Raw genomic sequence first — 24,817 nt, 5'->3', positions numbered from 1 at the left:
TTACATGCTACAGTCAAATTCTTATAAAAACGATTAATTATGGCACTAATAAATTTATTAGATCAACTAATATGGCGAATTACAAAAACCCTTTTCATGAATAAAACAGAAAATAAAATCATTTGATCCAAATATTTTAATCATTTCATTTTATGTATAAATTTGTGTTAACTATATTCGATAGACGATAGATCTCTGTCGAGGATAATGAAGATAAATGTGACATGTATGTACAAGTAGAATCGTGTTGGCGTGTTGCATGTACTCGTTATAGGTGAAAATCGTGTTACTTACAGATAATAAACCCAATAAATATACCAATAAAATATGGAAAAAAAAACAGAGTTTAAAACAGAAATAAAAGCATAAGACCAACTAAGCAAAGTGGGGACAATGGAAGAGAAAAGCATACGTCGGGATCCGGAAACGGTTGCAAAAGATGAAAGAACATAAGCACTTACACGTGAGAGACGAGGAAGGAGACAAAAGACACAGAACAGTGATAAATTATACGAATCTACATCGTTGGGTCAACAAGAATATTATTAGTATACGTTAAATATTGAGCGATGGATGAATCAGAGCCTATGAATCATATCCCCAATAAGACGTGTTTGGTGTGATATCTACTGGCTTTTTTTTTTGTCGTGGTCTCATCGACCTTAGCTTTATCTCGATTTAGAAGTTTTCTAAACTTATGAGATTTCGTGACCTCAATCATGCATGTTGATGTTCTCAAGGCAAATATAGCATAGCTGCCGACGTTAATTATTAACAACTTATGTAAGATAGATTCAATTTGCAGAGTACTCATATTTAACATAAAAAAAAAACAAAAATTCAATGTTATGTATAAGAAAATTTGTATATCTAAATTCTAAAGGTATATGTGGGAACAAATTTTGTCGTCATGGTTTTAGCTATTTTTGCCACTATTTTTTTATTTTTTGAAACTCTGAAATAATATTTCGTTTTTCCAAGATTTTAAATATTTTTAATATGTAAACAATGTTGCGTGTCTAAACAATTATTTGTGTAATCTAAAGTACTTGAAAAAAAATACTGACATCCATGTATTTTTCATTTACTAGAAAACAAATATCATTATTCGAACTTATTTAATAATTTAATGTCACTTGCATATTTATGACCTATCGACATCAATATCAACGAGATAGCTAGAGGAAATGTTATAAAGTTGAGGCCTGATTCGAGCATTATATTTCTATTTTAGTTTTACTCTGATACGAAATAGAAAAACACATAACAGTAAATAAGTTTTTTTCACAATAGTAATAATTTTCTTATTATTTTTTGCTGTACTTAAGTTTTTAGCTAAATTTTCCACCACGATATATCATTATTCCAAAATTTGTTGGTGTTCAACAACATATGTATTTTTTCTGTTTGAATTCAAATGGTAATGCGATTCTACTAAACATAAATAATATCTAGTGGACTCATAATATTGCAATACATATGCGAAACTCTAATTATAATTATCTAAGAAAAATATATATGTTCGAAGTAGACTGTTTACCTAAACAAACAAAAAAAAAGTCATTTTTAAAACACAATTACTGATATTTATATAACATCTAAAAGCTTATTAAAAATAATACAATTTTCTTCTTAAAAGCTTATTATATTAGAAGTATGTAGAAGAAGCCTAGAAGATAAATAAATCAAAGCCATTAGTGTAGTGCTCGTAGATGTGATTATGTGAACATGGTGAAATGATTAAAAAAACAAAAACAAACAAAAATCTATACAAAAGAAATCAATAATAACTCCAAAGCGACCAGACAAAAATTTTATACTAGTAGTAAATTATATCTTATAGACTTTTATACTAGTAGTAGTAAAACAATATTATTAAATTAGATATTTTTTTGTCGAGAGGCAAAAAAAAATAAAATAGAGATCCATCCTTACGAATTCTATAAATCTGATGATATTATTATTAGGAGGAGATGCGTCTGAGGTGGAAAACTATGAAACAGTCTGCGTCTCTCCACGCATAGGCTCCAAATACAAACCATCGAAGAAGAATTTAAAAAAAACAACCAAACAAAACAAAACAGTCTACATCGTCTTCAATTTCATCCCAGCTTTCTTCATTATATTCCCCTGAATCAAAATCTCGTTTTCTAAAAATTTCATATCTGCACTTTCCAGTTTAGGATCGGCATTTTTTCTCTCGACCCTTTTCCTTTTGCATCTTTCTCTAGAGATTACGATTGTTTTTTTTTTGTAGAATTTTAGAGATTTAAGAGATGAGTTTTAGGGAAGAGACGGAAGAGGGTAGAAATGATCTTCGGCGACCCTTCTTACACACGGGAAGTTGGTATCGGATGGGTTCGAGACAATCTAGTATGTTGGAATCGTCTCAAGTCATTCGAGACAGCTCTATCTCTGTCCTAGCTTGTGTTTTGATTGTTGCTCTTGGTCCTATTCAATTCGGTTTCACTGTAAGAACATCAACACAAAAATCTCAATAATGGAACTGAGAAAATGTGATTTTTTTCTTTTTTCTTTCTGCTTTTGTTTAATTTGACTAAGAAAATGATAAAGTTCTGATCTTTGATTTATGTTTTGTGTTTTCAGTGTGGTTATTCCTCTCCAACTCAAGCTGCCATTACTAAGGATCTTGGTTTAACTGTATCTGAGGTATAAAGGCCCCATCTTTATTAACCAACTGTTCTGTTTCTTTCTTTTTAAAAACTCTTTGTTCAAAAAATTTCTGACTTTTAAGTTTCATCTTTGATGTTTTAGTACTCTGTGTTCGGGTCTCTATCCAATGTGGGTGCTATGGTTGGAGCTATTGCAAGTGGTCAGATTGCTGAATACATCGGACGTAAAGGGGTAATAATAGTTTGTTTTTTGATCTTTATCTGTTCTTATTTTGTCATAGTAACATCTTCTTTCTTGTTATATCTTATTTGCTGTTGTTTTTTTTCCTTCTTTGCAGTCTCTGATGATTGCTGCAATTCCCAATATTATTGGATGGCTGTCTATATCTTTCGCCAAAGTGAGTATTTGATGTTCTCAAGTTTCTGATATCATTGGCCTATCTCTCTAACTACTTACTAAGTCGTTCTTCTTGGTTTTTCTCTAGGATACTTCTTTTCTTTACATGGGAAGATTGTTAGAAGGTTTCGGTGTTGGGGTTATCTCTTATACGGTAATACTAGATTCAATCAGTTCTTTTGTTTCAGAAATGTTTATTTTGAGTATAGATATAATTTACACAACTTGGAATCGCGGTTTTAGGTGCCTGTGTATATAGCCGAGATTGCTCCACAGAACATGAGAGGAGCCTTAGGTTCAGTTAACCAGGTTTGTCATGTTTCATTAGCTTCACTATTCTTTCTGCATTTTATGAGCTGATTCTTATATTAACATCAAAACATTAATACTTTGGTGTTCTGTAGCTTTCTGTAACAATTGGGATAATGTTGGCTTATTTACTCGGTCTCTTTGTTCCATGGAGAATTCTTGCAGTTTTGGGTAACTCTCATAACATTTCGACTTGGCTTGGGAGAAACTATAGAAGATTTTTAAAAAGTTATCAATACAGTCTAATAATCACTTTCTTGTTTGTCTTCTTTACGTTTAGGAGTATTGCCGTGTACATTGTTGATACCTGGTCTTTTCTTCATTCCTGAATCTCCTCGGTGGTTGGTATGCCTTTAGAACCAACTAACTTATATTGTTGAGTTTGTTGCATTATTAGTTATCCTCAAGGGTTTTGCTTTCGTAATTGTAGGCAAAGATGGGTTTGACAGATGATTTCGAAACTTCATTGCAAGTTCTTCGTGGATTTGATACCGATATTACTGTTGAGGTTAATGAAATCAAGGTACTGACTACTGAAAAATGCTTTGATTTGATGATACTGGTTTGTGAGATCAAGATTATTTTTAAATGTTATGTCTTTTGTGAAATTTCCATTTATGCACTATGCAGAGATCTGTGGCATCATCTAGCAAACGTTCTGCAATTCGGTTTGTAGACCTCAAGCGCAGGAGATACTATTTCCCACTAATGGTACAATTAGTCTCTTACCTCTGAAACTAATTTTTGTCTACACATGAAAGAATCTCACAGGTTTTGTATAATCCGTGTTACAGGTTGGTATAGGGCTCCTTGTACTTCAACAACTTGGAGGAATTAATGGCGTCTTATTCTATTCAAGCACAATTTTTGAATCTGCAGGTAGAGCCATATTTTTATTTTTATTCTTGGAATGCTCCTAAGTCCTAAGACAGAATAAACAGATTTCTTATCATGCTTTCCAATTATTATTCACTTAGGGGTGACATCAAGTAATGCGGCAACATTTGGAGTTGGCGCTGTTCAGGTATATAATTTCAATGATTTAATCTAGGAGACATGAGATTCGATTGTTTTAACCATTGGTTCATTCTAAACCAGGTAGTGGCGACTGCAGTAGCGACATGGTTGGTAGATAAATCAGGTCGTCGACTTCTGCTCATGGTGAGGAATATTTGAGACTCGTATGTACATCTTACAAAAGTCTGAATATGCATACGTAGTATCATCGTTTTCCTCTGAAATGCAGATCTCTTCTATCGGAATGACCATAAGCCTTGTCATTGTGGCAGTCGCATTTTTCCTTAAGGTAGCATTTTAACTTTTGACATCTATACTTGTACTTTCTACAATGTCGAGTTTCATTTTAATGAGTTTACTTAATATCTTGTTAGGAATATGTGTCACCTGATTCCCATATGTACAACATTCTAAGCATGGTTTCAGTAGTTGGAGTTGTGGTAAGTTGTTCGTTTTATACATTCACACAACGAAACATACTTAATTGTGGTATGTGTGCTAAATCTTACTGAGTTCTTTACAGGCTATGGTTATTGCTTGCTCTTTAGGAATGGGACCAATTCCATGGTTGATTATGTCTGAGGTACTGGATATTAAAAATTGTTACTTAGTGCCAGAGTAAACGTCTAATCGCTTAATTTTGTCCAAAACAGATTCTTCCAGTCAATATAAAGGGTTTAGCCGGAAGTATAGCAACTTTGGCAAACTGGTTCGTGTCATGGTTAGTCACAATGACTGCAAATATGCTCTTAGCTTGGAGCAGTGGAGGAACTTTCACTCTCTACGCTTTGGTTTGTGGATTCACAGTGGTCTTTGTGAGTCTTTGGGTTCCTGAGACTAAAGGCAAAACGCTTGAAGAGATTCAAGCTTTGTTCAGATGATCAAAACAAGAAAAAAGAAAAAGAGAATACACAATTTTTCACTTTTGCTTTCTCCATTACAGATCATTCTTTTGTCCTCCTCTGTGTTTGTATTTTCTTGCTTTGTTCAATGTCCTCCTTTTGGACATTCATTATAATTTGTTTATCTTGTACAAGCATATTATTTTACTATAAATATGATTATTTTGGTGTAATTTTTCGGATTCGTAAAGATTAACAGCAATATATTCAACAATATCTAAAATTAAGTTAATAGAGAAAGACAAATCAGAAAAAGCAATTTTTGATGGTATAGATCCAAATGAGAAACCTACCATACCATGTGATAAGCTTATTTTGCTGTTTGGCGAACGTGAAGGGACTTATTTCCAATGCAAACGGCGGTCGATTTGAAAAACAAGAAAATAATAGGGACAATTGCATTTTTTGTACCTTTATTTGCATTTGAATGAAATCGTAGACTCCATATTTGATTTTCGAGAAACATAACTATTAAGGATGTTGAAATTATCACTCCCTTACGACCACACAAAAAACAGAAGCCGAAATGACAAATGTAACCCGAGGAAGTCTGCAATAGATTTCTTTAAGAAGAATTATAAATTGATGTCAACAAGAAGATATAAAAAGACGTCTACTCCCTAATTATAATTTAAATTTTAATTAAAAAAATTATAAAAAATAATTTGATAAAACTATTGATCAAATAATAACCACATAGACTTCATGCATTAAAATAAAATAAATTTACATATAAACGAGTCAAATTAAACAAGAAAAGGTTGATTAGGCAAAAATTATTTGATTTAGGGTTTGCTTAAGTAGACTTCTCTGCAGATTATTGGTGGTTGACTTGTTATGCCATCAACCGTTAATATTATATTATCTTAATTTTACCGATAATTTAACCAAACCGATAGCTGAACCTAACCGAATACGTATTGATTCTTTGATTTTAACCTAACCGGATAATTTAATTTAACCATATATATACTTCTCTCTCTAAGTCAACCCTAATTTTTTATGTGATCTCTCTCTCTCCAAAATTTCTCTCTAAAAAATTCTAATATTGTTGCTCTCAAAAATTCAGCTACATATACCCACAAATATTTCGTGGTTACAAAGATAAATATGAAAACCCTAGATTCTCTTTTATTTTACTTGCCCCTCTCTCAAATATATCTTGGCTCTCCAAAAAAAAAAAAGTAGATCTAAAACTCCAATATATCCTCTTTTTTCTCTCTTATTTTTTTATTGAAGAAGTTCTGCAAATGTGACTCTACGAATCTCCCTCCAGATCTGACATTCATTCATATTCAAATCTAATCCCAAAGGTTTTGTTTTCATATCTACCTACCAAATCTAGGTTTTTAGTTTTATGTTGGTTGAATTTGGGTTTTACATGTATTTTCTTATTTGGATCTGAGAATTATTATTGGGTAATCTGTTGGAAAAAGTTTAGTTCTTTCTTTTTCGAGTTTGATCTCAACTTTTATTTCAATTTTTATGATTTAATTGTTTGAAGTCAGATTTTTTACCAAAGCTTGTTCTTGTCTTTAATTTTACAGGCAAAGGAGAAGATTAAGCAGGAGATGGTGGAGGCCGAGAATTTTACAGCCGATGGAGAAGATTAAACAGAAGATGGGGCGGTGGAGTAGTGACGGTGGAAGAGAATTACCCAGAATATGTTTGTAAATAATTGAGATTTTGATTTTTTTTTTATTTTATTATTAATTTAATAATTATAATAAATTATTTTGGTATTTTTTAAATAAAAATTGAGATTTGTAGTTTAAAGTACGGTTTAGTTTTCCAGGAAGAAGTCTTCCAGATAAATCTTCAGCATAATCATTACAAATATTAAATTGATTGATTGATTTGCAGACGGTTCAGCTTTCCGTGCAGAAGTCTACCAAAAAAGTCGTCGACATAATAAAAAATATAATTTTTATAAAATTATGGCAGGTTTCTCTTCCAAAAACTGAAAAAAAATCCTAGAAATTTGTAATTTCAATAAGATTTAGTGTAACAACTAATAGCTAAGAATACCCTTCATTGTAGTGTTGGAGACTGAAATCATTCACAGTTGGGTAATTCTTAAAAAATTTATATATCACTTCATTTCATACTTATAATTGTAGAATTCTATATTCTTAGAAGAAGTCTTTCGGATAAGTCTTCAGCATAATCATTACAAATATTAAATTGATTTGATTGATTTGCAGACAGTTCAGTTTCCCGTGCAGAAGTCTACCAGAGAAGTCGTCGAGATAATAAAAAATATAATTTTTATAAAATTATGGCAGGTTTCTCTTCTAATTTGTCAAATTATCCAAAAACTGAAAAAAAAAATCCTAGAAATTTGTAATTTCAATAAGATTTAGTGTAACAACTAATAGCTAAGAATACCCTTCATTGTAGTGTTGGAGATTGAAATCATTCACAGTTGGTCAATTCTTAAAAAATTTATATCTCACTTCATTTCATACTTATAATTGTAGAATTCTATATTCTTAGAAGAAGTCTTTAGGATAAGTATTCAGCATAATCATTACAAATATTAAATTGATTTGATTGATTTGCAGACGGTTCAGTTTCCCGTGCAGAAGTCTGCCAGAGAAGTCGTCGACATAATCATTACAAATAAACCGGAATTGGTTTTCTAAAACCAGGATTATTATAATTATTATAATTTGTACCATATCTCGCCGAACTCTGTATTCTTCAACCCTGCCGCTTCATCTTCGAACTAAAAAATCAAAAAAAATCTTTTTATATTTTCAATTAAAGACTTTTTCAATTATACAGACTTCACACAGAACTCCCACACGTTGACTTCCAAAATAAGTCTAAGTTAATGACCTAACTGCCTAAGAAAACCAATAACTTGATTTTTCCATATGTATAATATATAATCATTTCAAAAACATACAGAGGCAAATACATATCATATATCAAAGAATACAACAAGAAAATCTTTAAAATTATTTACCAATTTGCAATAAATCGGTTTTCAAATTATGAAGACTTCATGTTGATGTCAACCTTGTAGACATAAACTAGCCTCTATGAAGATACTTCCCTTGAAATCTATTTTGTGTGGTCTATTTTTGCAATTACAATTTAATAAAGCAGACACCAGCTTAAGTCTACTAGGATAGTTGACTTTTGTTGTCTTCCTTTGTTAATTTTTTGGTCAGTTTTGCAATTAAAAACATAGAACAGAGTAGACTTCTTAGAAAGTTTCAACAAGTTAACTTCGATTACAATCTACTCTGGTTATTTTTGCAATTGACCAAACCATTGATTTTGTAGTAGACTTCTAGCTAACAAGTAGACTTCATATATCCGTTAACTAGAAAAAGTAAACTTCGTTGTGGTTAGTTTTGTAATTGACCAAGTTTGACTTTCGCCAAGTAGACTACATACGAAGTCTTCAGGAATATTGACTTCGTTTGCAGTCTGCCATGGTCATTTTTGGTGTTGACCAACATTTTAATTTTTTAATTAGTAAACTTCTTTTGCAGTCAACTAATTAATTTTTTATCAATAATATTACGGTCAATGCTTAAATATTTTGGTCAACCCCAAAAATAGTCACTATAGAAGTCTACTCTTTTATTATCATAAGAAGACTTAGTCTCGTAGTCATCACTAAAAAGTCAAGAATTTGGTCAATTGCAAAAATACACCTTAGTATACTGCAAACGAAGTATCTGACGGAAATATTATAATGCAGTCTGAATCATATTTTTTTGTTTTCAAATGAAATTAAGGAGACTGAAATTTCAGTCTACGGGCTCGAAACTCGATAAATTTTTAATTGCAAAACTAACCACATAGTAGACTTTACATGATATTTTGACGGTTAGACTAACAAATGAAGTCTAATTTCGCAAAAAATCAAGAAAAATCACGAATCTACCAGAAAATAACCTTATGGGTGGTTGTTTCGCAATGTCAAGCAGCCGAAGACGTCTTCTTTAGTTACCAAAGAAGAAACCTAACACCAATTTAATCACTATCCAAAAATCATGACATATAACAAGATGAACACACTTGCAAATTTTCCTGGATTAAAATAGAGAGGAGATGGAAGAAATTAAGTTCTCATAGCATTGGATGTTATTTAAGCTCACGAATTCAGGTTGTTGAAACATTAAAAGCTTCAAATTTGGTTGTTCATGGTTGTTGGAAAATTGATGGTGGTGACACAACCGTAAATAAAAGAAAAAGATGAGGATATGGATGTAATAAACATTTTCGCAAGAAATTCAAATAAATTAGAAATAATAGCATTTTTGTGAATACAATAAACACATAAAGATTTAATTGGGAGAAAATGACAAATGTTGGAGAGAGAAAAAAAGGTAATCAATTTTGCAGTTGACTCTAGGAGTATAGTTTTGTAAGCAATCTAAAATAATATAATAAAACTTTTAAAATCATTTGTTTAAACAAAATTTTTGGCATGTTCGACGGTCCAATTTGACCACTCATTTAAAATAAATTTGGAACCCAAGTAAACAAACTAAAGGTAGGTCACTTTTCTTCCAAAAGAAAGTAAATAAACTTGGAAAATAATTTAACAAAGTAACGAAATTATGCGTTACAAGAACGTTACGACAGTAGTATAAAAAAATGGTTTTGTAGTGACGCTGTAACGGGTCACATCTTCACACAATCACACCATTTAACACGAGTGTGAATATCTGTTAGCACAACGATAGTGACCATTCATTAAAAACGACAAGGCACAAAGCTGGACAAAAACAAATTTATACTACAAAACTCCTTTGCTTATCGGTTTATTTTATTTGATAACCATAATTTTATATTGCATTATACATCTAAGATCTGAAAACATGAGCTCAAGAAAATGTAACTGAAACATCACAAAATCTTCCAACACACATAAACAAAACAACAAGTACATTGACATTGTCAGAGATCAAATCTAAGGATCTCTTTTTAAAAAAGAAAAAAAAAAAGAAAACAACCATGGAATGAGTTTACAATGCCGGTTCCTCAAATTAAGCCTAATAACTTAAGGTTACCGGATACTTGTCAATACAATGTTCCCAAGGGCTGTTGTTAGACGGTTTCACATGCCTTAACGCTTCCCAAATGGCGCTGTTACATTTAAATCCACTCCCAAACGCAATTTGCCATACACGGTTACCTCTTCGCATCCTTCCCTTGGCTTCAATGTAAGCCAATTCATACCAAATGGAGCTCGAAGATGTGTTCCCAAATCGATGAAGCGTCATCCTGGAAGCCTCAACATGAACAGGTGAAAGCTGCAGATTCTTCTCTAACTCATCGATCACAGCTCTTCCACCAGCATGGATACAGAAATGCTCGAAAGCAAGTTTGAAATCCGGGATATACGGTTTAACTTTACCGTTAAAAAGCTTCTTCACGACTAGAGTCATAAAGAAGAGGATCTGCTCGCTTATCGGTAGAACAAGAGGACCTAGTGTTGTGATATTGGTTTTGAGAGTCTCCCCTGCAATCGCCATTAGGTCTTTCGACAAAGAAACCCCGGTTCTTCCTGTATCATCCTGTTCTTGATAAACGCAACGGAAAGCTTTATCGTCTGCCCCACGGTGAGTCCTGACAACATGCACAAGCCTGTACTTAGACCGTCTCTTGTCTCTCGACTTGTTTGACAGCAAAACCGCGGAGCCACCAACTCGGAACAAGCAATTCGGTATCAACATTGATTTCTTGTTACCGAAATACCAGTTCTGAGTCATGTTCTCAGTAGAAACAACAACCGCATAAGTGTTCCTGTGTACCAACAACATGTCTTTAGCAAGATCCACCGCAATAACTCCTGCACTGCAACCCATACCTCCGAGGTTGTAGCTTCTAATGTTACCTCTAAGCTTATACTTGTTGACAATCATCGCAGACAACGAAGGCGTCGGGTTAAAGAGACTACAATTCACAACAAGGATTCCAATATCCTTTGGATTCACATTAGCGTTAGCGAAAAGGTTATCTAAAGCACCAAACATGACCTGTTCAGCTTCTTCTCTAGCAGCAGCCATCGAAATCCTAGCTGGAACATGATGCATAGCTTCAGGGACATAAGTGTCTTCCCCTAAACCAGAACGCTCAAGGATCTTGCGTTGGAACTCGAGAGCAGAGTCATCGAAATCTCCGGTGAGTCTAGAATGCTCCATGAACCGAGAGTAAGGAGCTTTGAGGTGATCAGGTGGGAGATAACAGGAGAAGTCAACCAAGTAAACGGGTCTAGGTCGGGTCATGACATAGACGGTCAACCCGAAGACTAGAACAGCGGAACAGATGATGATACTAACCAGATTGTATTGGAGATGGATCCAGAGTTGTTTGAGATCTTCTGGGTTCATCTGAGAGGCTTCGACGGAGATAACAACGGCGAGAGGGAATAAACAGAGAGTCAAGAGATTTGAGATTAGGTAATGGTAACCCAATTTCACATACTTGAGATTCACGCTCTGGAGAAAATCTGGTAGCCTCCGTGTTTGTCGGATCTGTACCCCAACCGAACCATCACCACTGCCACCACCACCGCCGGTGTTTCGTGATTCTCCGGCACCGGCCATTGTGAAGCAGTAACAAATTAAAAAGAAAAAAAAAAGTCTGGATTTTTACGGAAAAAGGTGATTTTTTTGTAAAGTCAGTCGTCGATTTTTATACATGCGCAAGTGAAAGGGACCGTTAAAGGAGACAAATTTGACGAAGACCCACCAAAACCCAGGAGTTTTAAAACGAGCTGGAATTGAGAACACCCAGATAGAGAAATGTCAGAAACTAGGGTTTTGGTGGGTTTAAAAACGAGGCAAATGGAGAGGGAAACACACAAAAAAAAAAAGACCCAGAAATTGAGATGTTTTATTTGGAGGGTTCGAAACCAAAGGTGGTGGTGGTGGTAATGGAGGAGACGGTAGGGGTCCACGCTTTCTTTTGAAACGAATCTTGACGAAGCACTCATCAAAATATAGACAAGATAGAACCGGGAAACGTGATGATGCATCATTGATTTTTTTTTTTTTTTTTTGAATTTATTATTTAATTTTGTAAATTATGAGAACAATTACATATTATTTTACTATGGACAGTTCCTTTGATTCTATTAGATGCGCCATGTTTTTGTTTTTGATGGTCACCTTCCTTTTTTATGCTCACTTTCATGATGATAATTGTACATTACTGGAGATCGTCTGTAAATTTGTCTCTATTAATCTGCACAATTAATAAATCGTATTATCCGGGATTCGAACCCCAAATATCCTGGTATAGAAACATTAATGAACCCTAGGCCAACCACTGGGCCAAGGGGCTTTCACCATGCATTATTAGTTCATAAGCTGTTTTTTTCTTTTTTTCAAAAAAGAAAATTTTTAATTAGTAAAAAAAAGAGATTTTAGCATTTTCAAATTAGCTAAATTCTGTAACTGTAAAGTTTTTTTTTAAAAAAAAAAATTAAAAAATGTTCTAACTAGTCCAAATCTGATAAGTTTTTGGTTAAGGAAAAAAGAATCATTTCCTCTAACTGCAAATGATCAAAAGTGATACGTTTTATGTCGTAAACAACTATGTACATCCCATTAATTCGCGTAGTAAGTGCTAGTCTTACCAACAAGTTATTCTAACATTCTACTTATAGTAAATTTTGTAAGTTTTGAAAAACCATAATGTAAGGGAGAATGTAGAATGATAGTACTAATTTCCAAAAGAAACGTTTTAAGAAATTTATCAAAAATATTTTTTAAAGGATCTATCTATTGTGGTTGAAGAAAGAAAACAGCGACGTTGACTTTGTTGTTGTAAGGATATACTACAATTAAACATATAAAAAATGTGGCAAATCTTATGAAAGTGCTATCCAAATCTCTTTGGAATTTGAGATCTCTATCATCCTTGAAAGTTGAAGTAATAAATATGCATTACACTGTGTTATGAATATAGAGTTTAGGGATAAAGCTGTTGTATATTCTTATTGATTAAACTCGAGGTTACATGAATATATATAGAAGAGTACAAAGGCTTAAGCTAAACCGACATAAGATTAGGGTGTTGTCGAGAAGGCTTTGGCCGATGGGCCGATGGGCCGATGGTACACGGGCCGAAGGACCAAGTACTCATGGACTGTATATGGGCCGGTCTTATGAAGTCCACTAAGTGTTTTACAACACTCCCCCTTGGACGAGATGACCGTGCCTATGTTGGATGGGATCGACGCAATGTGCTTAGGGGATGCTGCCTCATTAAAACCTTACCAGGAAAACCCAGTGGGACAAAACCTTGGTGAAGGAAAAAGAGTACAGCACACATTGCTCCCCTGTTCCAAACATCACTCCAAGTCCCTAAACCTCCGCATTCCAATCTGATGCGTGAGCTTCTTGAACGTTGTAGTCGGTAACGATTTGGTGAAGAAATCGGCTGTGTTGTCGCATGACTGAACTTGCACTACTTGAACTTCTCTGGCCTTTTGTAGTTCATGTGTGAAGAAGAACTTTGGCAGTATGTGCTTCGTCCGATCTCCCTTGAGATGTTTAGGGATAACTTTTTTCTCTGTAAGGTTGTGCCCATTCGAACTTTTAATTAGTTTACGCATTATGTTCGAACATGATAACCATTTAGTCTTATATCTTTAAAGCTCAATAAGTTTCTCTTAGAGCTGGGTGAGTATAAGGCATCACTTAGTTCAATATGTGTGCCTTTAGGCAACAAAATGTGAGCATGGCCGTAGCCCTCTATCAAGTTTGCTATACCCGCAATTGTACTAACATTGGCATTTTTAATGGTGAGGTTTATAAAATATTTTTTATCTTTTAGTATAGTGTGGCTAGATCCACTATCCACCACTAGCTCACTCATATCCTCAGCCATTTCTATATGAAACAACATTTTATGTTTTAATTGTTTATAAGGCAATAAAATAAAATTCTTAAATTTAAATCAAATCAATTATCCAATACATATAAATAAATTAAAGCATAGAATTAAACCAAAATAAAACCGAAAATTTCATTCATCATCTTTAAAACAATCGGAAGTCTCTAGGGAGTCATCATTCTCATGATCGAAGTCTCCTTCATCATCGAGATGCACATGGTTGGCTTCTGGATTTTTCTTCAAGATCTCTTGATATGCATCAATAAGATGTTTGGGAGTCCTGCAGTTCTTTGCCCAGTGGTTTGACATACCACATCGGTGACAAACCGATTTTGCCTTGGTTTGTGGCTTGAAGGACCCACGGCCCTTGCTACCACGTCTGCGGCCGGCTTGGCCTCCTTGACCGCTACGTCCTCTGCCACCACGGCCACGGTCGTAGTGTCTTTCTCTGTGGACGTAGTTGGTCTCTTTAGGCTCTCTAAGCTCCTTAGGCTCTGCAACACTTTTCTTTCCCAAATCAACTTTGTGTGCTTCTGGTAATGGGGCTGTACCAGGAGGTCTCATAGCACTATTCATCAGCAACAGTTCATTGTTCTGCTCAGCTAGCAGTAAACACTCATTGAGTTCCCCATAGTCAGCAAATTTCGTTTGCCGGTATTGTTGCTGAAGGACAATATTATTAGGGCTAAAGGTAGACAATGTCTTATCCAGTAGCTCCTTCTCTGTCACTACAGTACCACACAACCTAAGGACTGAGACAATCCTAAAAAGCTCAGAGCTATAATCGTCCACGGATTTGTAATCCTGGATCCTTAGGTGCTTCCAATCGTACTCGGCCTTTGGTAGGAGCACCGTCTTTTGGTGTCCGTATCTGCGTTTAAGCGCTGTCCAAAGGGCGAGAGGATCCTCTATGAATAGGTACTGACTTTTGAGACTCTCAGCAATGTGATGATGCATGTGCTGGATACACTTATTCTTTTGCTTGTCCGTGCATACGGAACCTTCTTCGATGCACTCGAACAAATCCTTTGACTTCAGGTTGATCTTGGTGTTCATTGCCCATAGCAAGTAGTTGTCACTAGAAGCATTCAGGATAGCATAGTCTAGGCTCTTAAGGCTTGCCATCTGCATAAAACAGAAGTAGACATCCGAATGTTAGCATGCGATATTTAAGATCCAACCATGCACTTAATCAATAGGTCATGCAGTATTTGAGACCGAACCATGCCTTAGGCCATGCGGTATTTGAGACCGAAACATGCCTTGCCACTTATAGTTTTATGGTTTAAATTCATGCATGCAAAACAACAAAAGCAAATAGGCTAATGCATGCAACAATTTCTAGATAGGATTTCCTTTTTCTTAAGTTTTCCTTATTCAGTCTAGGATTTTAGTAAAATACTGATTTAATCCTTTTAGATAACCACTAAATTAATTTAGAAGTTTATCTTAATTATGTTTTAATTCCAATTTCATTGTTTTTAGTTTTATAGAATTTTAACATAACTTTTAATATCAGATATCTCACGAACCTTGAACCCCGAACAGCTTCCACGAACCTCGAACAGCTTCCCACGAACAGCTCCTTGTACCGCTCGCACTGGATCTCACTCTGATCCGCGAACCACGAACCTCGATCAGGTTTTGTATGTAACTTGATCACGAGCTAAAGGATGCTCGTGAATCACCAAAAGAACTTCGAGATAAAGAGGTAAATCTCGGAGGAGAGGAAGAACAAGAGGCGGTTTAGGGTTTTGGAAGAGAAAGATGAAATCGGCGGCTGCCTTAGGGTTTTAGGGTTTTAGGTGGTTGGAGTCTATCGTGCTGATAACGTGTTATGAATATAGAGTTTAGGGATAAAGCTCTTGTATATTCTTATTGATTAAACTCGAGGTTACATGCATATATATAGAAGAGTACAAAGGCCTAAGCTAAACCGACATAAAATTAGGGTGTTGCCGAGAACGCTTCGGCCGATGGGCCGATGGGCTGATGGTGCACGGACCGAAGGACCAAGTTCATGGACTGTATATAGGCCGGTCTTATGAAGTCCACTAAGTGTTTTACAACACAATGTAATTTATTTGCCTATACACAGTCAACCAACATTCACATATTATAATTACACCACATGAGCCCATTGGGTTTTATTTTCTTAAAGCCCATTTGCGCTTCGATGGCTGATCTGTTAGGGGGGGGAGAGACAAGAGATACAATTGCAAATCTCCGTCACCTCCGGTTGTTTCGCCGCATTGGCATTTTTTCTTCTTTCCGAAATCGGACAAAGCTCTGACCAGTGACCACTGCTCCGCTATTACCAAAAATAGAAGCCTATAATTTCCCATTTTTTTCTTTTGATTTTCAACTTTCAACTACACTAAGTATTGAGGATAATATAGTGCAAGTTCAAAAAAAAAGAGTTGTAATTTTCAGTTGTGTGATTGATGATCTACCTTCTTTCCCAAGCTTAAATTCTACGATTCGATTTGGGTATTGCAAATTTCTATTTTTGTCTTCACATTAATCTCCGTTGAGAGAAATCTGAGATTTGTTTTTTTTTTTCCTCTCGACCAAATCTGTAAATTTTCTTCTTTTGTCAGCTTTCTCAATTTGGCTACTGCAAATTTGGTTAAAGTGGTTCTTTAGAGATCTCTGTTTGTTCAGATGCGTTAAAAAGTGGTTTCTTTTGAGATTTTTTAAAATGATGGAGAGAAAACGAGAAATGGGGATTGCTCATTTCGCGCGTAGGATTAAACAGCCAAGAGGGATTTGGGTGAAGATGGCGTTTGTTGTTCTTTTGGGTCTCTGCTTCGTCTTCTTCTGGTCCTTCTTATCTTCCTCTGCTTCAACCTTCAATGTTCAGAGAGAGAGCTTCGACGACATAGCTGAACCAGTGTCAGCTCGCACCAAGTCAGCTCACCAGGTATCTGAATCTAGCAAGTTACACGAGAGAGGTAAAGTTGAACCTGGTTTGAAATCAAAAGAAGGGAGAAAAGTTGGTGGGTCTGTTCATAAACATGAAACTAAGAAAAAGAAAGAGCATGCTGTGTCTCATCCACATAAGAAGAAGGATTCGCCGAAGCCTGTGGTAGTAGAAGAAGTTGTTGTTAAGGAGGATCAAGAACATGGAGAGGCGGAATCTGACGACTCTGAGTCTAATAAGGAAGATGGAGAAGAAGGAACTGAGTCTGATGGCAGTGAAGGGGAATCTGATGGAAATGCGGATGATTCAAGTGCTTCAGTTGATGAAGAAGTGGAAGAGAAGAATGAGGAAGTAACCGTTAACGAGATAAGTAAAAAGAGGAAGAGGAAAGGTCCGGTGTTTGATCCTAAAGCTGAGTATATCTGGAGATTGTGTAACACTAGGAGCAAGCACAATTACATGCCATGTATTGATAACGATGGTTTAATAGGGAGGCTTCAGAGTTATAGACATAGAGAGAGGAGTTGTCCCAAGAAACCAGTTATGTGTCTTGTTCCTCTACCACATGATGGCTATGATCCTCCTGTTTCATGGCCAGAGAGCAAATCTAAGGTATATAATTTTTGAGCTTTTTTTTTGAGTTATTTGGTTCAAGTTAGTTTTGATCTAATGTCATTTTTGTTTATATCAGATAGTGTATAAGAACGTGGCGCATCCAAAGTTGGCTGCATATATTAAGAAGCACAATTGGGTGAATGACTCGGGTGAATACCTAACTTTTCCACAGAACCAGACTGCGTTCAACGGAAATGTTCTACAGTACCTTGAATTCATTCAAGAGGTGAGTATCATTTGTTACTTTTTTATGAACTTGCTTTTTCTTTGGAGCCAAGTTCTGTGTTAGAGATAAAAACATGATTGGTGTTTGATAGATGGTACCAGATATTGAATGGGGAAAGAATGTTCGTATAGTGTTGGACATTGGCTGTTCAGAGTCAAGTTTTGTGGCTGCATTGCTGGATAAGGATGTTTTGACAGTATCTCTAGGCTTAAAGGACGATCTAGTCGACTTAGCACAGGTGGCTCTTGAACGTGGGTTTCCTACTTTAGTCAGCTCTTTAGCAAGTAGAAGGCTTCCTTTTCCTAGTGGAGTCTTTGATACTATTCATTGTGCTGCTTGTGGAATCCACTGGCATTCCCATGGTAAGTATTAATTTATCTGACATTGTCGTTTATGCTTTTCGAGTCGTGATTACTTATATATTTCATCAATCTCAGGTGGTAAACTTCTTCTGGAGATGAACAGGATTTTAAGACCTAATGGATACTTCATTCTGTCAAGTAATAATGACAAGATTGAGGATGATGAAGGTTATATATATTCATGTCTTTTACTTCTGCTTTTAGCATTTATCGACTTGCCTATTATATTTTGTGTGACAAAGTTGTCTCTGGTGTGTGGGTTTGGCAGCGATGACCGCATTGACAGCTTCTATTTGTTGGAATATTCTTGCACACAAAACCGAAGAAGCAAGTGAAATGGGAGTGAGAATATATCAGAAACCAGAATCAAATGATATTTATGAACTGAGAAGGAAGAAAAATCCACATCTTTGCAAGGACAACGAAAACCCTGATGCAGCCTGGTAAGTAAAGCAGTGGTGCTAAACTAAACGTCATAAGTTTTCTTTCTTCTTATGTCCATTATGATGTAAAAAATTTCCTGTGCTCCATCTTTGGATAGGTATGTGCCGATGAAAACTTGTATACATGATATACCGTCGGCTATAGAACAGCATGGAGCAGAGTGGCCTGAAGAATGGCCAAAGAGACTTGAAACATACCCTGAGTGGTTAACTAGCAAAGAGAAAGCAATTGAAGATGCAAATCGTTGGAATGCTATGGTAAACAAATCTTACCTCACTGGATTAGGCATTGACTGGTTACATATCCGGAACGTGATGGACATGACAGCAATCTATGGCGGGTATGGAAAAAGGAAAACTCTCTACTGCTTGTTCATAGAACATTTTCGTATTTGGTGATTCTTACTGGTTTGGATGTTGCAAACTTTAATAGATTTGCGGCGTCACTCGTTAAGCAAAATGTGTGGGTAATGAATGTAGTGCCTGTTCATTCACCAGACACACTTCCTTTCATATACGAAAGAGGCCTCCTCGGTATATACCATGATTGGTGTGAATCATTTGGAACATATCCAAGATCTTATGACCTTCTTCATGCTGATCATCTCTTTTCGCGGCTCAAAAACCGGTAAAAAAGTGGTAGTGATCTTTGATTCCAAAATAGCTGATCAAGTGAGAAACCTGGCCATGAAATCTCCATTTTATTTTACAGGTGTAAGCAACCGTCTTCAATCGTGGTGGAGATGGATAGGTTGACAAGGCCTGGAGGTTGGGTGGTTGTGCGTGACAAAGTGGAGATATTAGAGCCATTGGAAGAGATATTAAGAAGCTTGCATTGGGAGATTCGAATGACTTATGCTCAAGACAAAGAAGGAATGTTATGTGCCCAGAAGACATTGTGGCGTCCATGATTCTTTTACTTTTGTTACTGTCTGTGCATCATCAATCAGAGATTACAGTTGAACTATTTGTATACATCTTCATTGTTTACACAACCTGTCTCTCTGTAACTACCTTGATCTGCATGGTATGTTGTGGATGGATGATAGAAAACTGTGGATCTCTAGATCAGAGTTGGCACACTGCTTGTGAAAGAAGTGTCCAGAACAAAAGCAACAATAACCAAGATGGTGATAATGTAGATATGCTTTTACTATTAGTATTGTACTATTGTGTAACAGTATAGTGTATAATTCTGTTATGTTTTATTTCAGTTATGATATTGGTGATAACTTCTTTGTTTGACTAAGTAGACATTCCAACTTCAAAGTGGGTTTCTAGAATACGTGAGAAACATGTTAAAGGTCAATAACTTATTTTCTTTGACTCTAAATGACAAAAAAGTGTAGGATCAATGGTGTTCTCCTGGCAATTAACACAAAATGTAGGTGTAGGCCACCATTAATTGAAGTGCCTACAAGGCTAAGTTGTGATAAAGGTTTCGTGTTTATAAACCGTAAAAATGAACTTGTTGTATTTTAAATTTCTTTCTAGTTCCCAAAACACATTCTAGTTTCCAAAACAACATTTTCCCCAAAAAAAGATAAAAATAGTCGTCGAATACAAACTTTGACCAAGAATATAGATTCAAAAAATTAAAAAAAAAATAAACGTCGTTTGAGATAATTCTTGTTTTCCATTATATATATTAGATGAAGTGGTAATCTAGACATCTAGTCAGTAGAAAAGTCTCATTCCGAACCTTCTCCACAACCTCTCCTTGTTCACTCTGTTTTTGTTAATATCGGTGTTTCTTTCCCCTTTCAAAGAATCTTTATTTTTCTTCAAGATATGGACAAGATCAATACTGATGACTTGCTGGTGAAGATATTATCATTTCTTCCAACAAAAGTTGCTGTGACCACTAGCATTTTGTCTAAACGATGGAAGTTTCTTTGGATGCGAGTGCCAAAACTTGAGTATGATGACAGTGAAACTAAACGTCTCCGGAGGTTGCGAAGTTTTATCAAGAGAAATCTGCCACTACACAGCTTTCCGGTCTTGGAAAGCTTGCGTCTCAAGTTTACTACTTTACCGTTTCAACCGGAAGATATCGAACAGTGGGTTGAAGTTGCAGTTTCTCTCTGTGTGCGGGAGCTTAGCATTGAGTATTTTTCTCATTACAAAGCTGCTACATTGCCAGATTGCTTGTACACCTGCAAATCGCTCGAGACCCTGAAACTTGATGATGAAGTTTTCGTGGTTGTTCCTAATAAGGTTTGTCTTCCATCTCTGAAAAACTTGCAACTAGGAGGAGTGAGATACTGCTTAGATGAAGATGTTCAACTACTCGATGTTTCTCACACGGTTTGTTTTCCTTCGTTGAAATCTTTGCACCTTAAAGAAGTAATCTTCTTCGATAAAAGATCTCTTCGATTGCTTCTTGCCAATTGCCCTGATCTTGAAGAATTGGTCTTAAAACTAGATGAATATGATAATATGGGACTGGAAGCTGTCCCCATCATTTTACAATCTCTGAAGAGTTTATCTATATCTTTAGATCATATTGAGGATTTTCCTCCCTACGTGGTTGAAATTGTCGCTCCTTCTTTGAAATACATCAAACTTGTTGATCACTGCTGCAACAATAGCTTCTTGATTAAGAATATGCCAAAGCTTGAAGAGGCATACGTCTATGCTAATATCTTTGAATGCGAGAAATTTCTCGGATCTTTCACATCCGTTAAGCGTCTAAACTTGTGCTTAATGCTCCAACCCACCGAGGTAATATCTTTCTCATATACTAAATCTAGATCTCATACATATAGTAATCAACATTATTTAACTTCAAATTGTTTTATGAACGCAGGCTAGGAATGTTGATGCAATTTGCTTCAATCAACTTGAAAGTCTTAAGATATGTGTTTGTAAACCATATTGGTCGGTTTTACTTGTCCGGTTGCTCAAAGGATCTCCTAAACTAAAAGCTCCTGAGCTCTACTCCCACACTGTAAGTTTCATGTTACTCAATCGTGTCTTCATCTTCACTTCCGTGTGATTTAACTCTTTCACTTTTTCCTTCCCAGAAGTTCCCATTATGTTTTAATTCTCCACTGATTTGCTGGGATCAAGTGACACCCGTGCCTGAGTGTTTGCTGACGAGTCTCGAGACTTTCAAGTGGACAGACTTACCACAAAGACAAGAAGCGAAAGATATGATTGCGTATATCACCAAAAATTCTCGTCGCTTAAAGTCTGAACCGTTCCCCGGGACATGGTCTCCCGGTTCTATGACCCATGCCCGTATTATTGGAAATAATGTTTTCTTAATATAATAATGATCTATGAAAAACTGCACGTCGTTTTCGTGTGTCATTTAAAACAACAAACAGTTTTGGTCCTGAGAGACGAAACGGTAAAACTTTTAAAACGATAAGATCGTTAGTTGTTAGGTCAGAAGAACACATCACCTTCGTCTCCCACCTCACTTTCTTCTCCGACCAATCACTGTTTCTGATATTTATGTATTTCCCTTTCATCACCATAAGACTTTTTTCTCCCAATTTAACCGACATTTAAAACACTTGTTATTTAACAGATAACAAAGATATTTTTTTCCTTAAAACAGAGAACATTCATTAAACTATTATATAAGATCAGCTCAAACTGGGTCCATATCTCAATCCTCGGACACGCGCTGCGTTCCCATTAGATCGAAAAGCAAAAGCTGTGATCTTCTTTGTGGTGGGTTCGTCCAAGTTTAATCTTGGCCATATATAAAAATTTATCCTTTATAAATCTTTTTTCGTTTTGTTTAAGACGTTGACAAGAGGATTGATGTTGTACACTACGAGTCTAGGACGAGTCAAGTTCTACCAGATTTTGATTTCTTCTTTCGGTAAGGATTAATATTGATATTATTGTTTTTCCAATTCTCTTCGGATCTTCATAGTTTTCAGAAGCTTCGAGTTTGTTGTAAAGGTAGTTCCTTTTGTTGTTGAGGAAGCTTCTTGAAACTTGATTTCTTATCTGGGTCAACTTGTAAGTTTAGCAGAGATTATCTTAGCGTTTCTGCATGTGCAAAAGTTTGAATCTTTAGATTATCTTTTGTGATTCTTATACTTTTTAGTAGTCTATATAGCTTGTGTTATTCCTTCTGTTGTTGTGTTCAATGGGAATCTTCTCTTTTGTGTGACAGAATGATTCTCTTTACCCGTTTAAGTATTCCTCGTTTCATGTCCTCATTATAGTTAGGCTTTTTTCTGTTCCGTAAAACCAGGTCTCTTCTTTTTTTGGGATTTTTCATTGGAGTTTTGAGCATACACACACACATCTGTTTTCCGATTAGACTTTGGAGTGAGAGAATTAACGTTGGGTTGTAAACGGTTGTTGATTCTCTTCCTCTGGTTATGGAGGAGCCTTGTGAGACACTTGACAATGGTGAAGCCTATCAAATATCTAGATATCATAACTTTAACCAGCATAGCTCCAGAAGCTTATCACCCTGGTTGGATTTGAGAGTGTTCTATGTCCGGATAAGCAATTTCTTGGTGGAAGATTCGACCCCTGAAGTCCTCATCATCAATCACATTCCTTTGGATCCAGATACGGTTCTGGAGATTAACGGTGTTAGATTGGGAATGTACTCAGAAGGAGGTTCTTCACAGCTCAGGAGAGATCGAGTAGACAAGAAATCTGAAGAAGCTACTTATGTCAGCACAGATAATATCAGGTTAACTGGTAGTGTGAAGTTTGAGGTGTATGACAAAAATGAGCTAATCTTGTCTGGAACTCTTGAAATGTCTGATTGTAATGGGTTCACTGGGGAATCAAAGAATCGATGGAAGATGAATTGCGAGGCTGAGATCACTGCAGGGTCTGGTTTCCTTAAGGAGAAGAGCATAAATGGTCAAGACTTATCGTCTCCATTGCCAACTATTGAGGTCTATGTTGCTGGTTGCTTCTCAAGGAAACCCATCATCTTAACCAAGACTCTGCAACTTGGTTTGAGAAAGAAGCAGAGTAGAAGATTGGCATTAGATTCAATTCCTGAGTATGAAACTGCAGAGCCTCAGAAAGACACCTCCTCTGTACTTGATCTTCAGGTAACCTTCAAGTTGTCATTTGCCATCCTTAAAAGTTCTGCTTTCATTGTTTTAAGATATAGCATATGCCTGGTACAATCTTCTTTCTTCTCAATGTCTCCCAATTTTCTTGAACATTTTGTTTTGTGTTCAACACATTAATTACTATCCCTGATCAAAAACTGATATTTCATAACATGTTGGATCCTCCTCTTTCCCCATTGATTACATGTTTGTTGGTAGTTTTATGAAGATAGAAGTCATGTATAAACTGAAGTGGTTTTCCCCTGATGGTTTTAGCATGTGGCTTAGACACAGTTTACGACTGAAGAGATAAATAGAAATCTCTCATTTGCCTCCTTTATCTTTAAGTTCTTATCCTTTTGTCTGCTGCTTCTATGACCCACATATGTTTGTCACTTACATAACCCCCCAATATTTGCTTTGTTGTTATGATGTGATCTAAAGTCTGTTGCATTCTTTGGGAATGGACCATTTAAAAAAAAATTATCACTCTTTGTATAGTAAGTATCATTCCTTTTGTCTGTAGGCAACAGAGTATGCGAATTACAAAGAGGATTACGAAGGGGACATGTATTGGAGAAGTGAGTGCATAGATGGAGAGATGTCATGGTTTAATGCAGGTGTAAGGGTTGGTGTTGGGATTGGACTAGGTGTCTGTGTTGGTCTTGGGATTGGTGTAGGTCTTCTCGTTCGTACTTACCAATCAACTACCAGAAACTTCAGGAGGAGGCTTCTCTAGCTAGTTTAGTAATGTATACATTTGCACTTTTTTTTACCTTGAAATTTTGAAAGAATTCCTCTTTATAAAAACCGTTTCTATTTGGGTGTGATGTGAATTAAACACTTTGGGTGTGGAAATGTTGGTGTTTGTTTTGCTGTAAATAAACGAGTGAGAGTATAGCTTTTTTTTGTATTCAGAACTTGGCTGATTGAGGACTTGCAAACTAGCTCTGTAACTAGAGGATTACAAGTTCTAGTTAACTGAATTTTTGGCTTCAGTGCCTTTGAATAAATTTGACTTAAAGTTATTGATACTCCTTTCATATCGATAAGAAAGATGTTTATAGCCAA

General features: G+C 35.8%; 5 protein-coding genes, 1 long non-coding RNA gene and 1 pseudogene across 12 annotated transcripts; 5 read left to right on the top strand and 2 right to left on the bottom strand.

The window, feature by feature from the left end:
• Positions 1-1,914: 1,914 nt before the first annotated feature.
• LOC104740642 (sugar transporter ERD6-like 4) lies at positions 1,915-5,431 on the top strand. Of its 2 annotated transcripts, none has more exons than XM_010461314.3 (17): positions 1,915-2,471; positions 2,608-2,670; positions 2,776-2,865; positions 2,972-3,031; positions 3,119-3,184; positions 3,274-3,339; positions 3,435-3,510; positions 3,620-3,684; positions 3,770-3,862; positions 3,970-4,050; positions 4,134-4,218; positions 4,317-4,363; positions 4,438-4,500; positions 4,586-4,645; positions 4,731-4,796; positions 4,880-4,939; positions 5,010-5,431. In XM_010461314.3, exons 1-17 carry the CDS (start codon positions 2,277-2,279, stop codon positions 5,235-5,237), a joined length of 1,464 nt encoding a protein of 487 aa, XP_010459616.1. In that variant the 5' UTR covers positions 1,915-2,276; the 3' UTR covers positions 5,238-5,431. The 2 variants fall into 2 exon arrangements, with proteins under 2 accessions (XP_010459616.1, XP_087341060.1); XM_087484934.1 differs by having other exon boundaries at positions 1,945-2,516.
• A 956-nt stretch (positions 5,432-6,387) lies between these two features.
• On the top strand, positions 6,388-7,034 carry LOC147927964 (uncharacterized). Its single transcript, XR_015580942.1, has 2 exons — positions 6,388-6,571; positions 6,806-7,034. It is a non-coding gene; the product is annotated as an uncharacterized LOC147927964 (long non-coding RNA).
• A 2,998-nt stretch (positions 7,035-10,032) lies between these two features.
• Positions 10,033-12,228, bottom strand: LOC104740640 (3-ketoacyl-CoA synthase 4 pseudogene; annotated as a pseudogene). The gene has a single exon (XR_015580941.1). The product of XR_015580941.1 is annotated as a 3-ketoacyl-CoA synthase 4 pseudogene (transcript).
• A 784-nt stretch (positions 12,229-13,012) lies between these two features.
• LOC147927963 (uncharacterized) lies at positions 13,013-15,254 on the bottom strand. The gene is made up of 2 exons (XM_087485958.1): positions 14,681-15,254; positions 13,013-13,068 (listed from the first exon to the last, which is right to left on the bottom strand). Exons 1-2 carry the CDS (start codon positions 15,252-15,254, stop codon positions 13,013-13,015), a joined length of 630 nt encoding a protein of 209 aa, XP_087342084.1.
• Positions 15,255-16,278: 1,024 nt separating this feature from the next.
• Positions 16,279-19,930, top strand: LOC104740639 (putative methyltransferase PMT28). Of its 2 annotated transcripts, XM_010461312.3 has the most exons (9): positions 16,320-16,619; positions 16,730-17,664; positions 17,744-17,893; positions 17,985-18,255; positions 18,331-18,423; positions 18,524-18,698; positions 18,797-19,039; positions 19,132-19,326; positions 19,411-19,930. In XM_010461312.3, the coding sequence occupies exons 2-9, from the start codon at positions 16,831-16,833 to the stop codon at positions 19,607-19,609; spliced, it is 2,160 nt and encodes a 719-aa protein (XP_010459614.1). In that variant the 5' UTR covers positions 16,320-16,619; positions 16,730-16,830; the 3' UTR covers positions 19,610-19,930. The 2 variants fall into 2 exon arrangements, with proteins under 2 accessions (XP_010459613.1, XP_010459614.1); XM_010461311.3 differs by having other exon boundaries at positions 16,279-17,664.
• Positions 19,931-20,489: 559 nt separating this feature from the next.
• Positions 20,490-21,999, top strand: LOC104743404 (FBD-associated F-box protein At4g10400). Its single transcript, XM_019235262.2, has 3 exons — positions 20,490-21,422; positions 21,508-21,648; positions 21,728-21,999. The coding sequence occupies exons 1-3, from the start codon at positions 20,490-20,492 to the stop codon at positions 21,971-21,973; spliced, it is 1,320 nt and encodes a 439-aa protein (XP_019090807.2). The 3' UTR covers positions 21,974-21,999.
• An 84-nt stretch (positions 22,000-22,083) lies between these two features.
• Positions 22,084-24,663, top strand: LOC104740638 (uncharacterized protein At1g01500). 4 transcript variants are annotated; one of them, XM_010461308.3, is made up of 3 exons: positions 22,084-22,536; positions 22,918-23,743; positions 24,273-24,663. In XM_010461308.3, the coding sequence occupies exons 2-3, from the start codon at positions 23,048-23,050 to the stop codon at positions 24,483-24,485; spliced, it is 909 nt and encodes a 302-aa protein (XP_010459610.1). In that variant the 5' UTR covers positions 22,084-22,536; positions 22,918-23,047; the 3' UTR covers positions 24,486-24,663. The 4 variants fall into 4 exon arrangements, with proteins under 4 accessions (XP_010459610.1, XP_087341059.1, XP_010459612.1 ...); XM_087484933.1 differs by having other exon boundaries at positions 22,260-22,536; positions 22,893-23,743; XM_010461310.3 differs by having other exon boundaries at positions 22,327-22,619.
• The last annotated feature ends 154 nt before the right edge of the window (positions 24,664-24,817 follow it).

Source organism: Camelina sativa, chromosome 14, assembly GCF_030686135.1.
Source record: "Camelina sativa cultivar CO46 ecotype springtype chromosome 14, ASM3068613v1".
Classification (NCBI taxonomy): domain Eukaryota; kingdom Viridiplantae; phylum Streptophyta; class Magnoliopsida; order Brassicales; family Brassicaceae; genus Camelina; species Camelina sativa.
This window is presented reverse-complemented; position numbering and strand designations above follow the sequence as displayed.

What these genes read in the sequence shown, in the direction of transcription:
- LOC104740639 (XM_010461311.3), top strand. Translation starts at nt 16,831, where the DNA reads ATGATGGAGAGAAAACGAGAAATGGGGATTGCTCATTTCGCGCGTAGG. An exon ending in GGCCAGAGAGCAAATCTAAG is followed by an intron (nt 17,665 to 17,743) that starts GTATATAATTTT and finishes TGTTTATATCAG; the next exon opens with ATAGTGTATAAGAACGTGGC. An exon ending in GAAAACCCTGATGCAGCCTG is followed by an intron (nt 18,699 to 18,796) that starts GTAAGTAAAGCA and finishes ATCTTTGGATAG; the next exon opens with GTATGTGCCGATGAAAACTT.
- LOC147927963 (XM_087485958.1), bottom strand. Translation starts at nt 15,254, where the DNA reads ATGGCAAGCCTTAAGAGCCTAGACTATGCTATCCTGAATGCTTCTAGT. An exon ending in TAGTGCTATGAGACCTCCTG is followed by an intron (nt 13,069 to 14,680) that starts GTACAGCCCCAT and finishes GTTTAATTGTAG; the next exon opens with TATATCCTTACAACAACAAA.
- LOC104743404 (XM_019235262.2), top strand. Translation starts at nt 20,490, where the DNA reads ATGGACAAGATCAATACTGATGACTTGCTGGTGAAGATATTATCATTT. An exon ending in TAATGCTCCAACCCACCGAG is followed by an intron (nt 21,423 to 21,507) that starts GTAATATCTTTC and finishes TTATGAACGCAG; the next exon opens with GCTAGGAATGTTGATGCAAT. An exon ending in CTGAGCTCTACTCCCACACT is followed by an intron (nt 21,649 to 21,727) that starts GTAAGTTTCATG and finishes CCTTCCCAGAAG; the next exon opens with TTCCCATTATGTTTTAATTC.
- LOC104740638 (XM_010461308.3), top strand. Translation starts at nt 23,048, where the DNA reads ATGGAGGAGCCTTGTGAGACACTTGACAATGGTGAAGCCTATCAAATA. An exon ending in CCTCTGTACTTGATCTTCAG is followed by an intron (nt 23,744 to 24,272) that starts GTAACCTTCAAG and finishes TTTTGTCTGTAG; the next exon opens with GCAACAGAGTATGCGAATTA.
- LOC104740642 (XM_010461314.3), top strand. Translation starts at nt 2,277, where the DNA reads ATGAGTTTTAGGGAAGAGACGGAAGAGGGTAGAAATGATCTTCGGCGA. An exon ending in CTATTCAATTCGGTTTCACT is followed by an intron (nt 2,472 to 2,607) that starts GTAAGAACATCA and finishes TTGTGTTTTCAG; the next exon opens with TGTGGTTATTCCTCTCCAAC. An exon ending in CACAATTTTTGAATCTGCAG is followed by an intron (nt 4,219 to 4,316) that starts GTAGAGCCATAT and finishes TTATTCACTTAG; the next exon opens with GGGTGACATCAAGTAATGCG.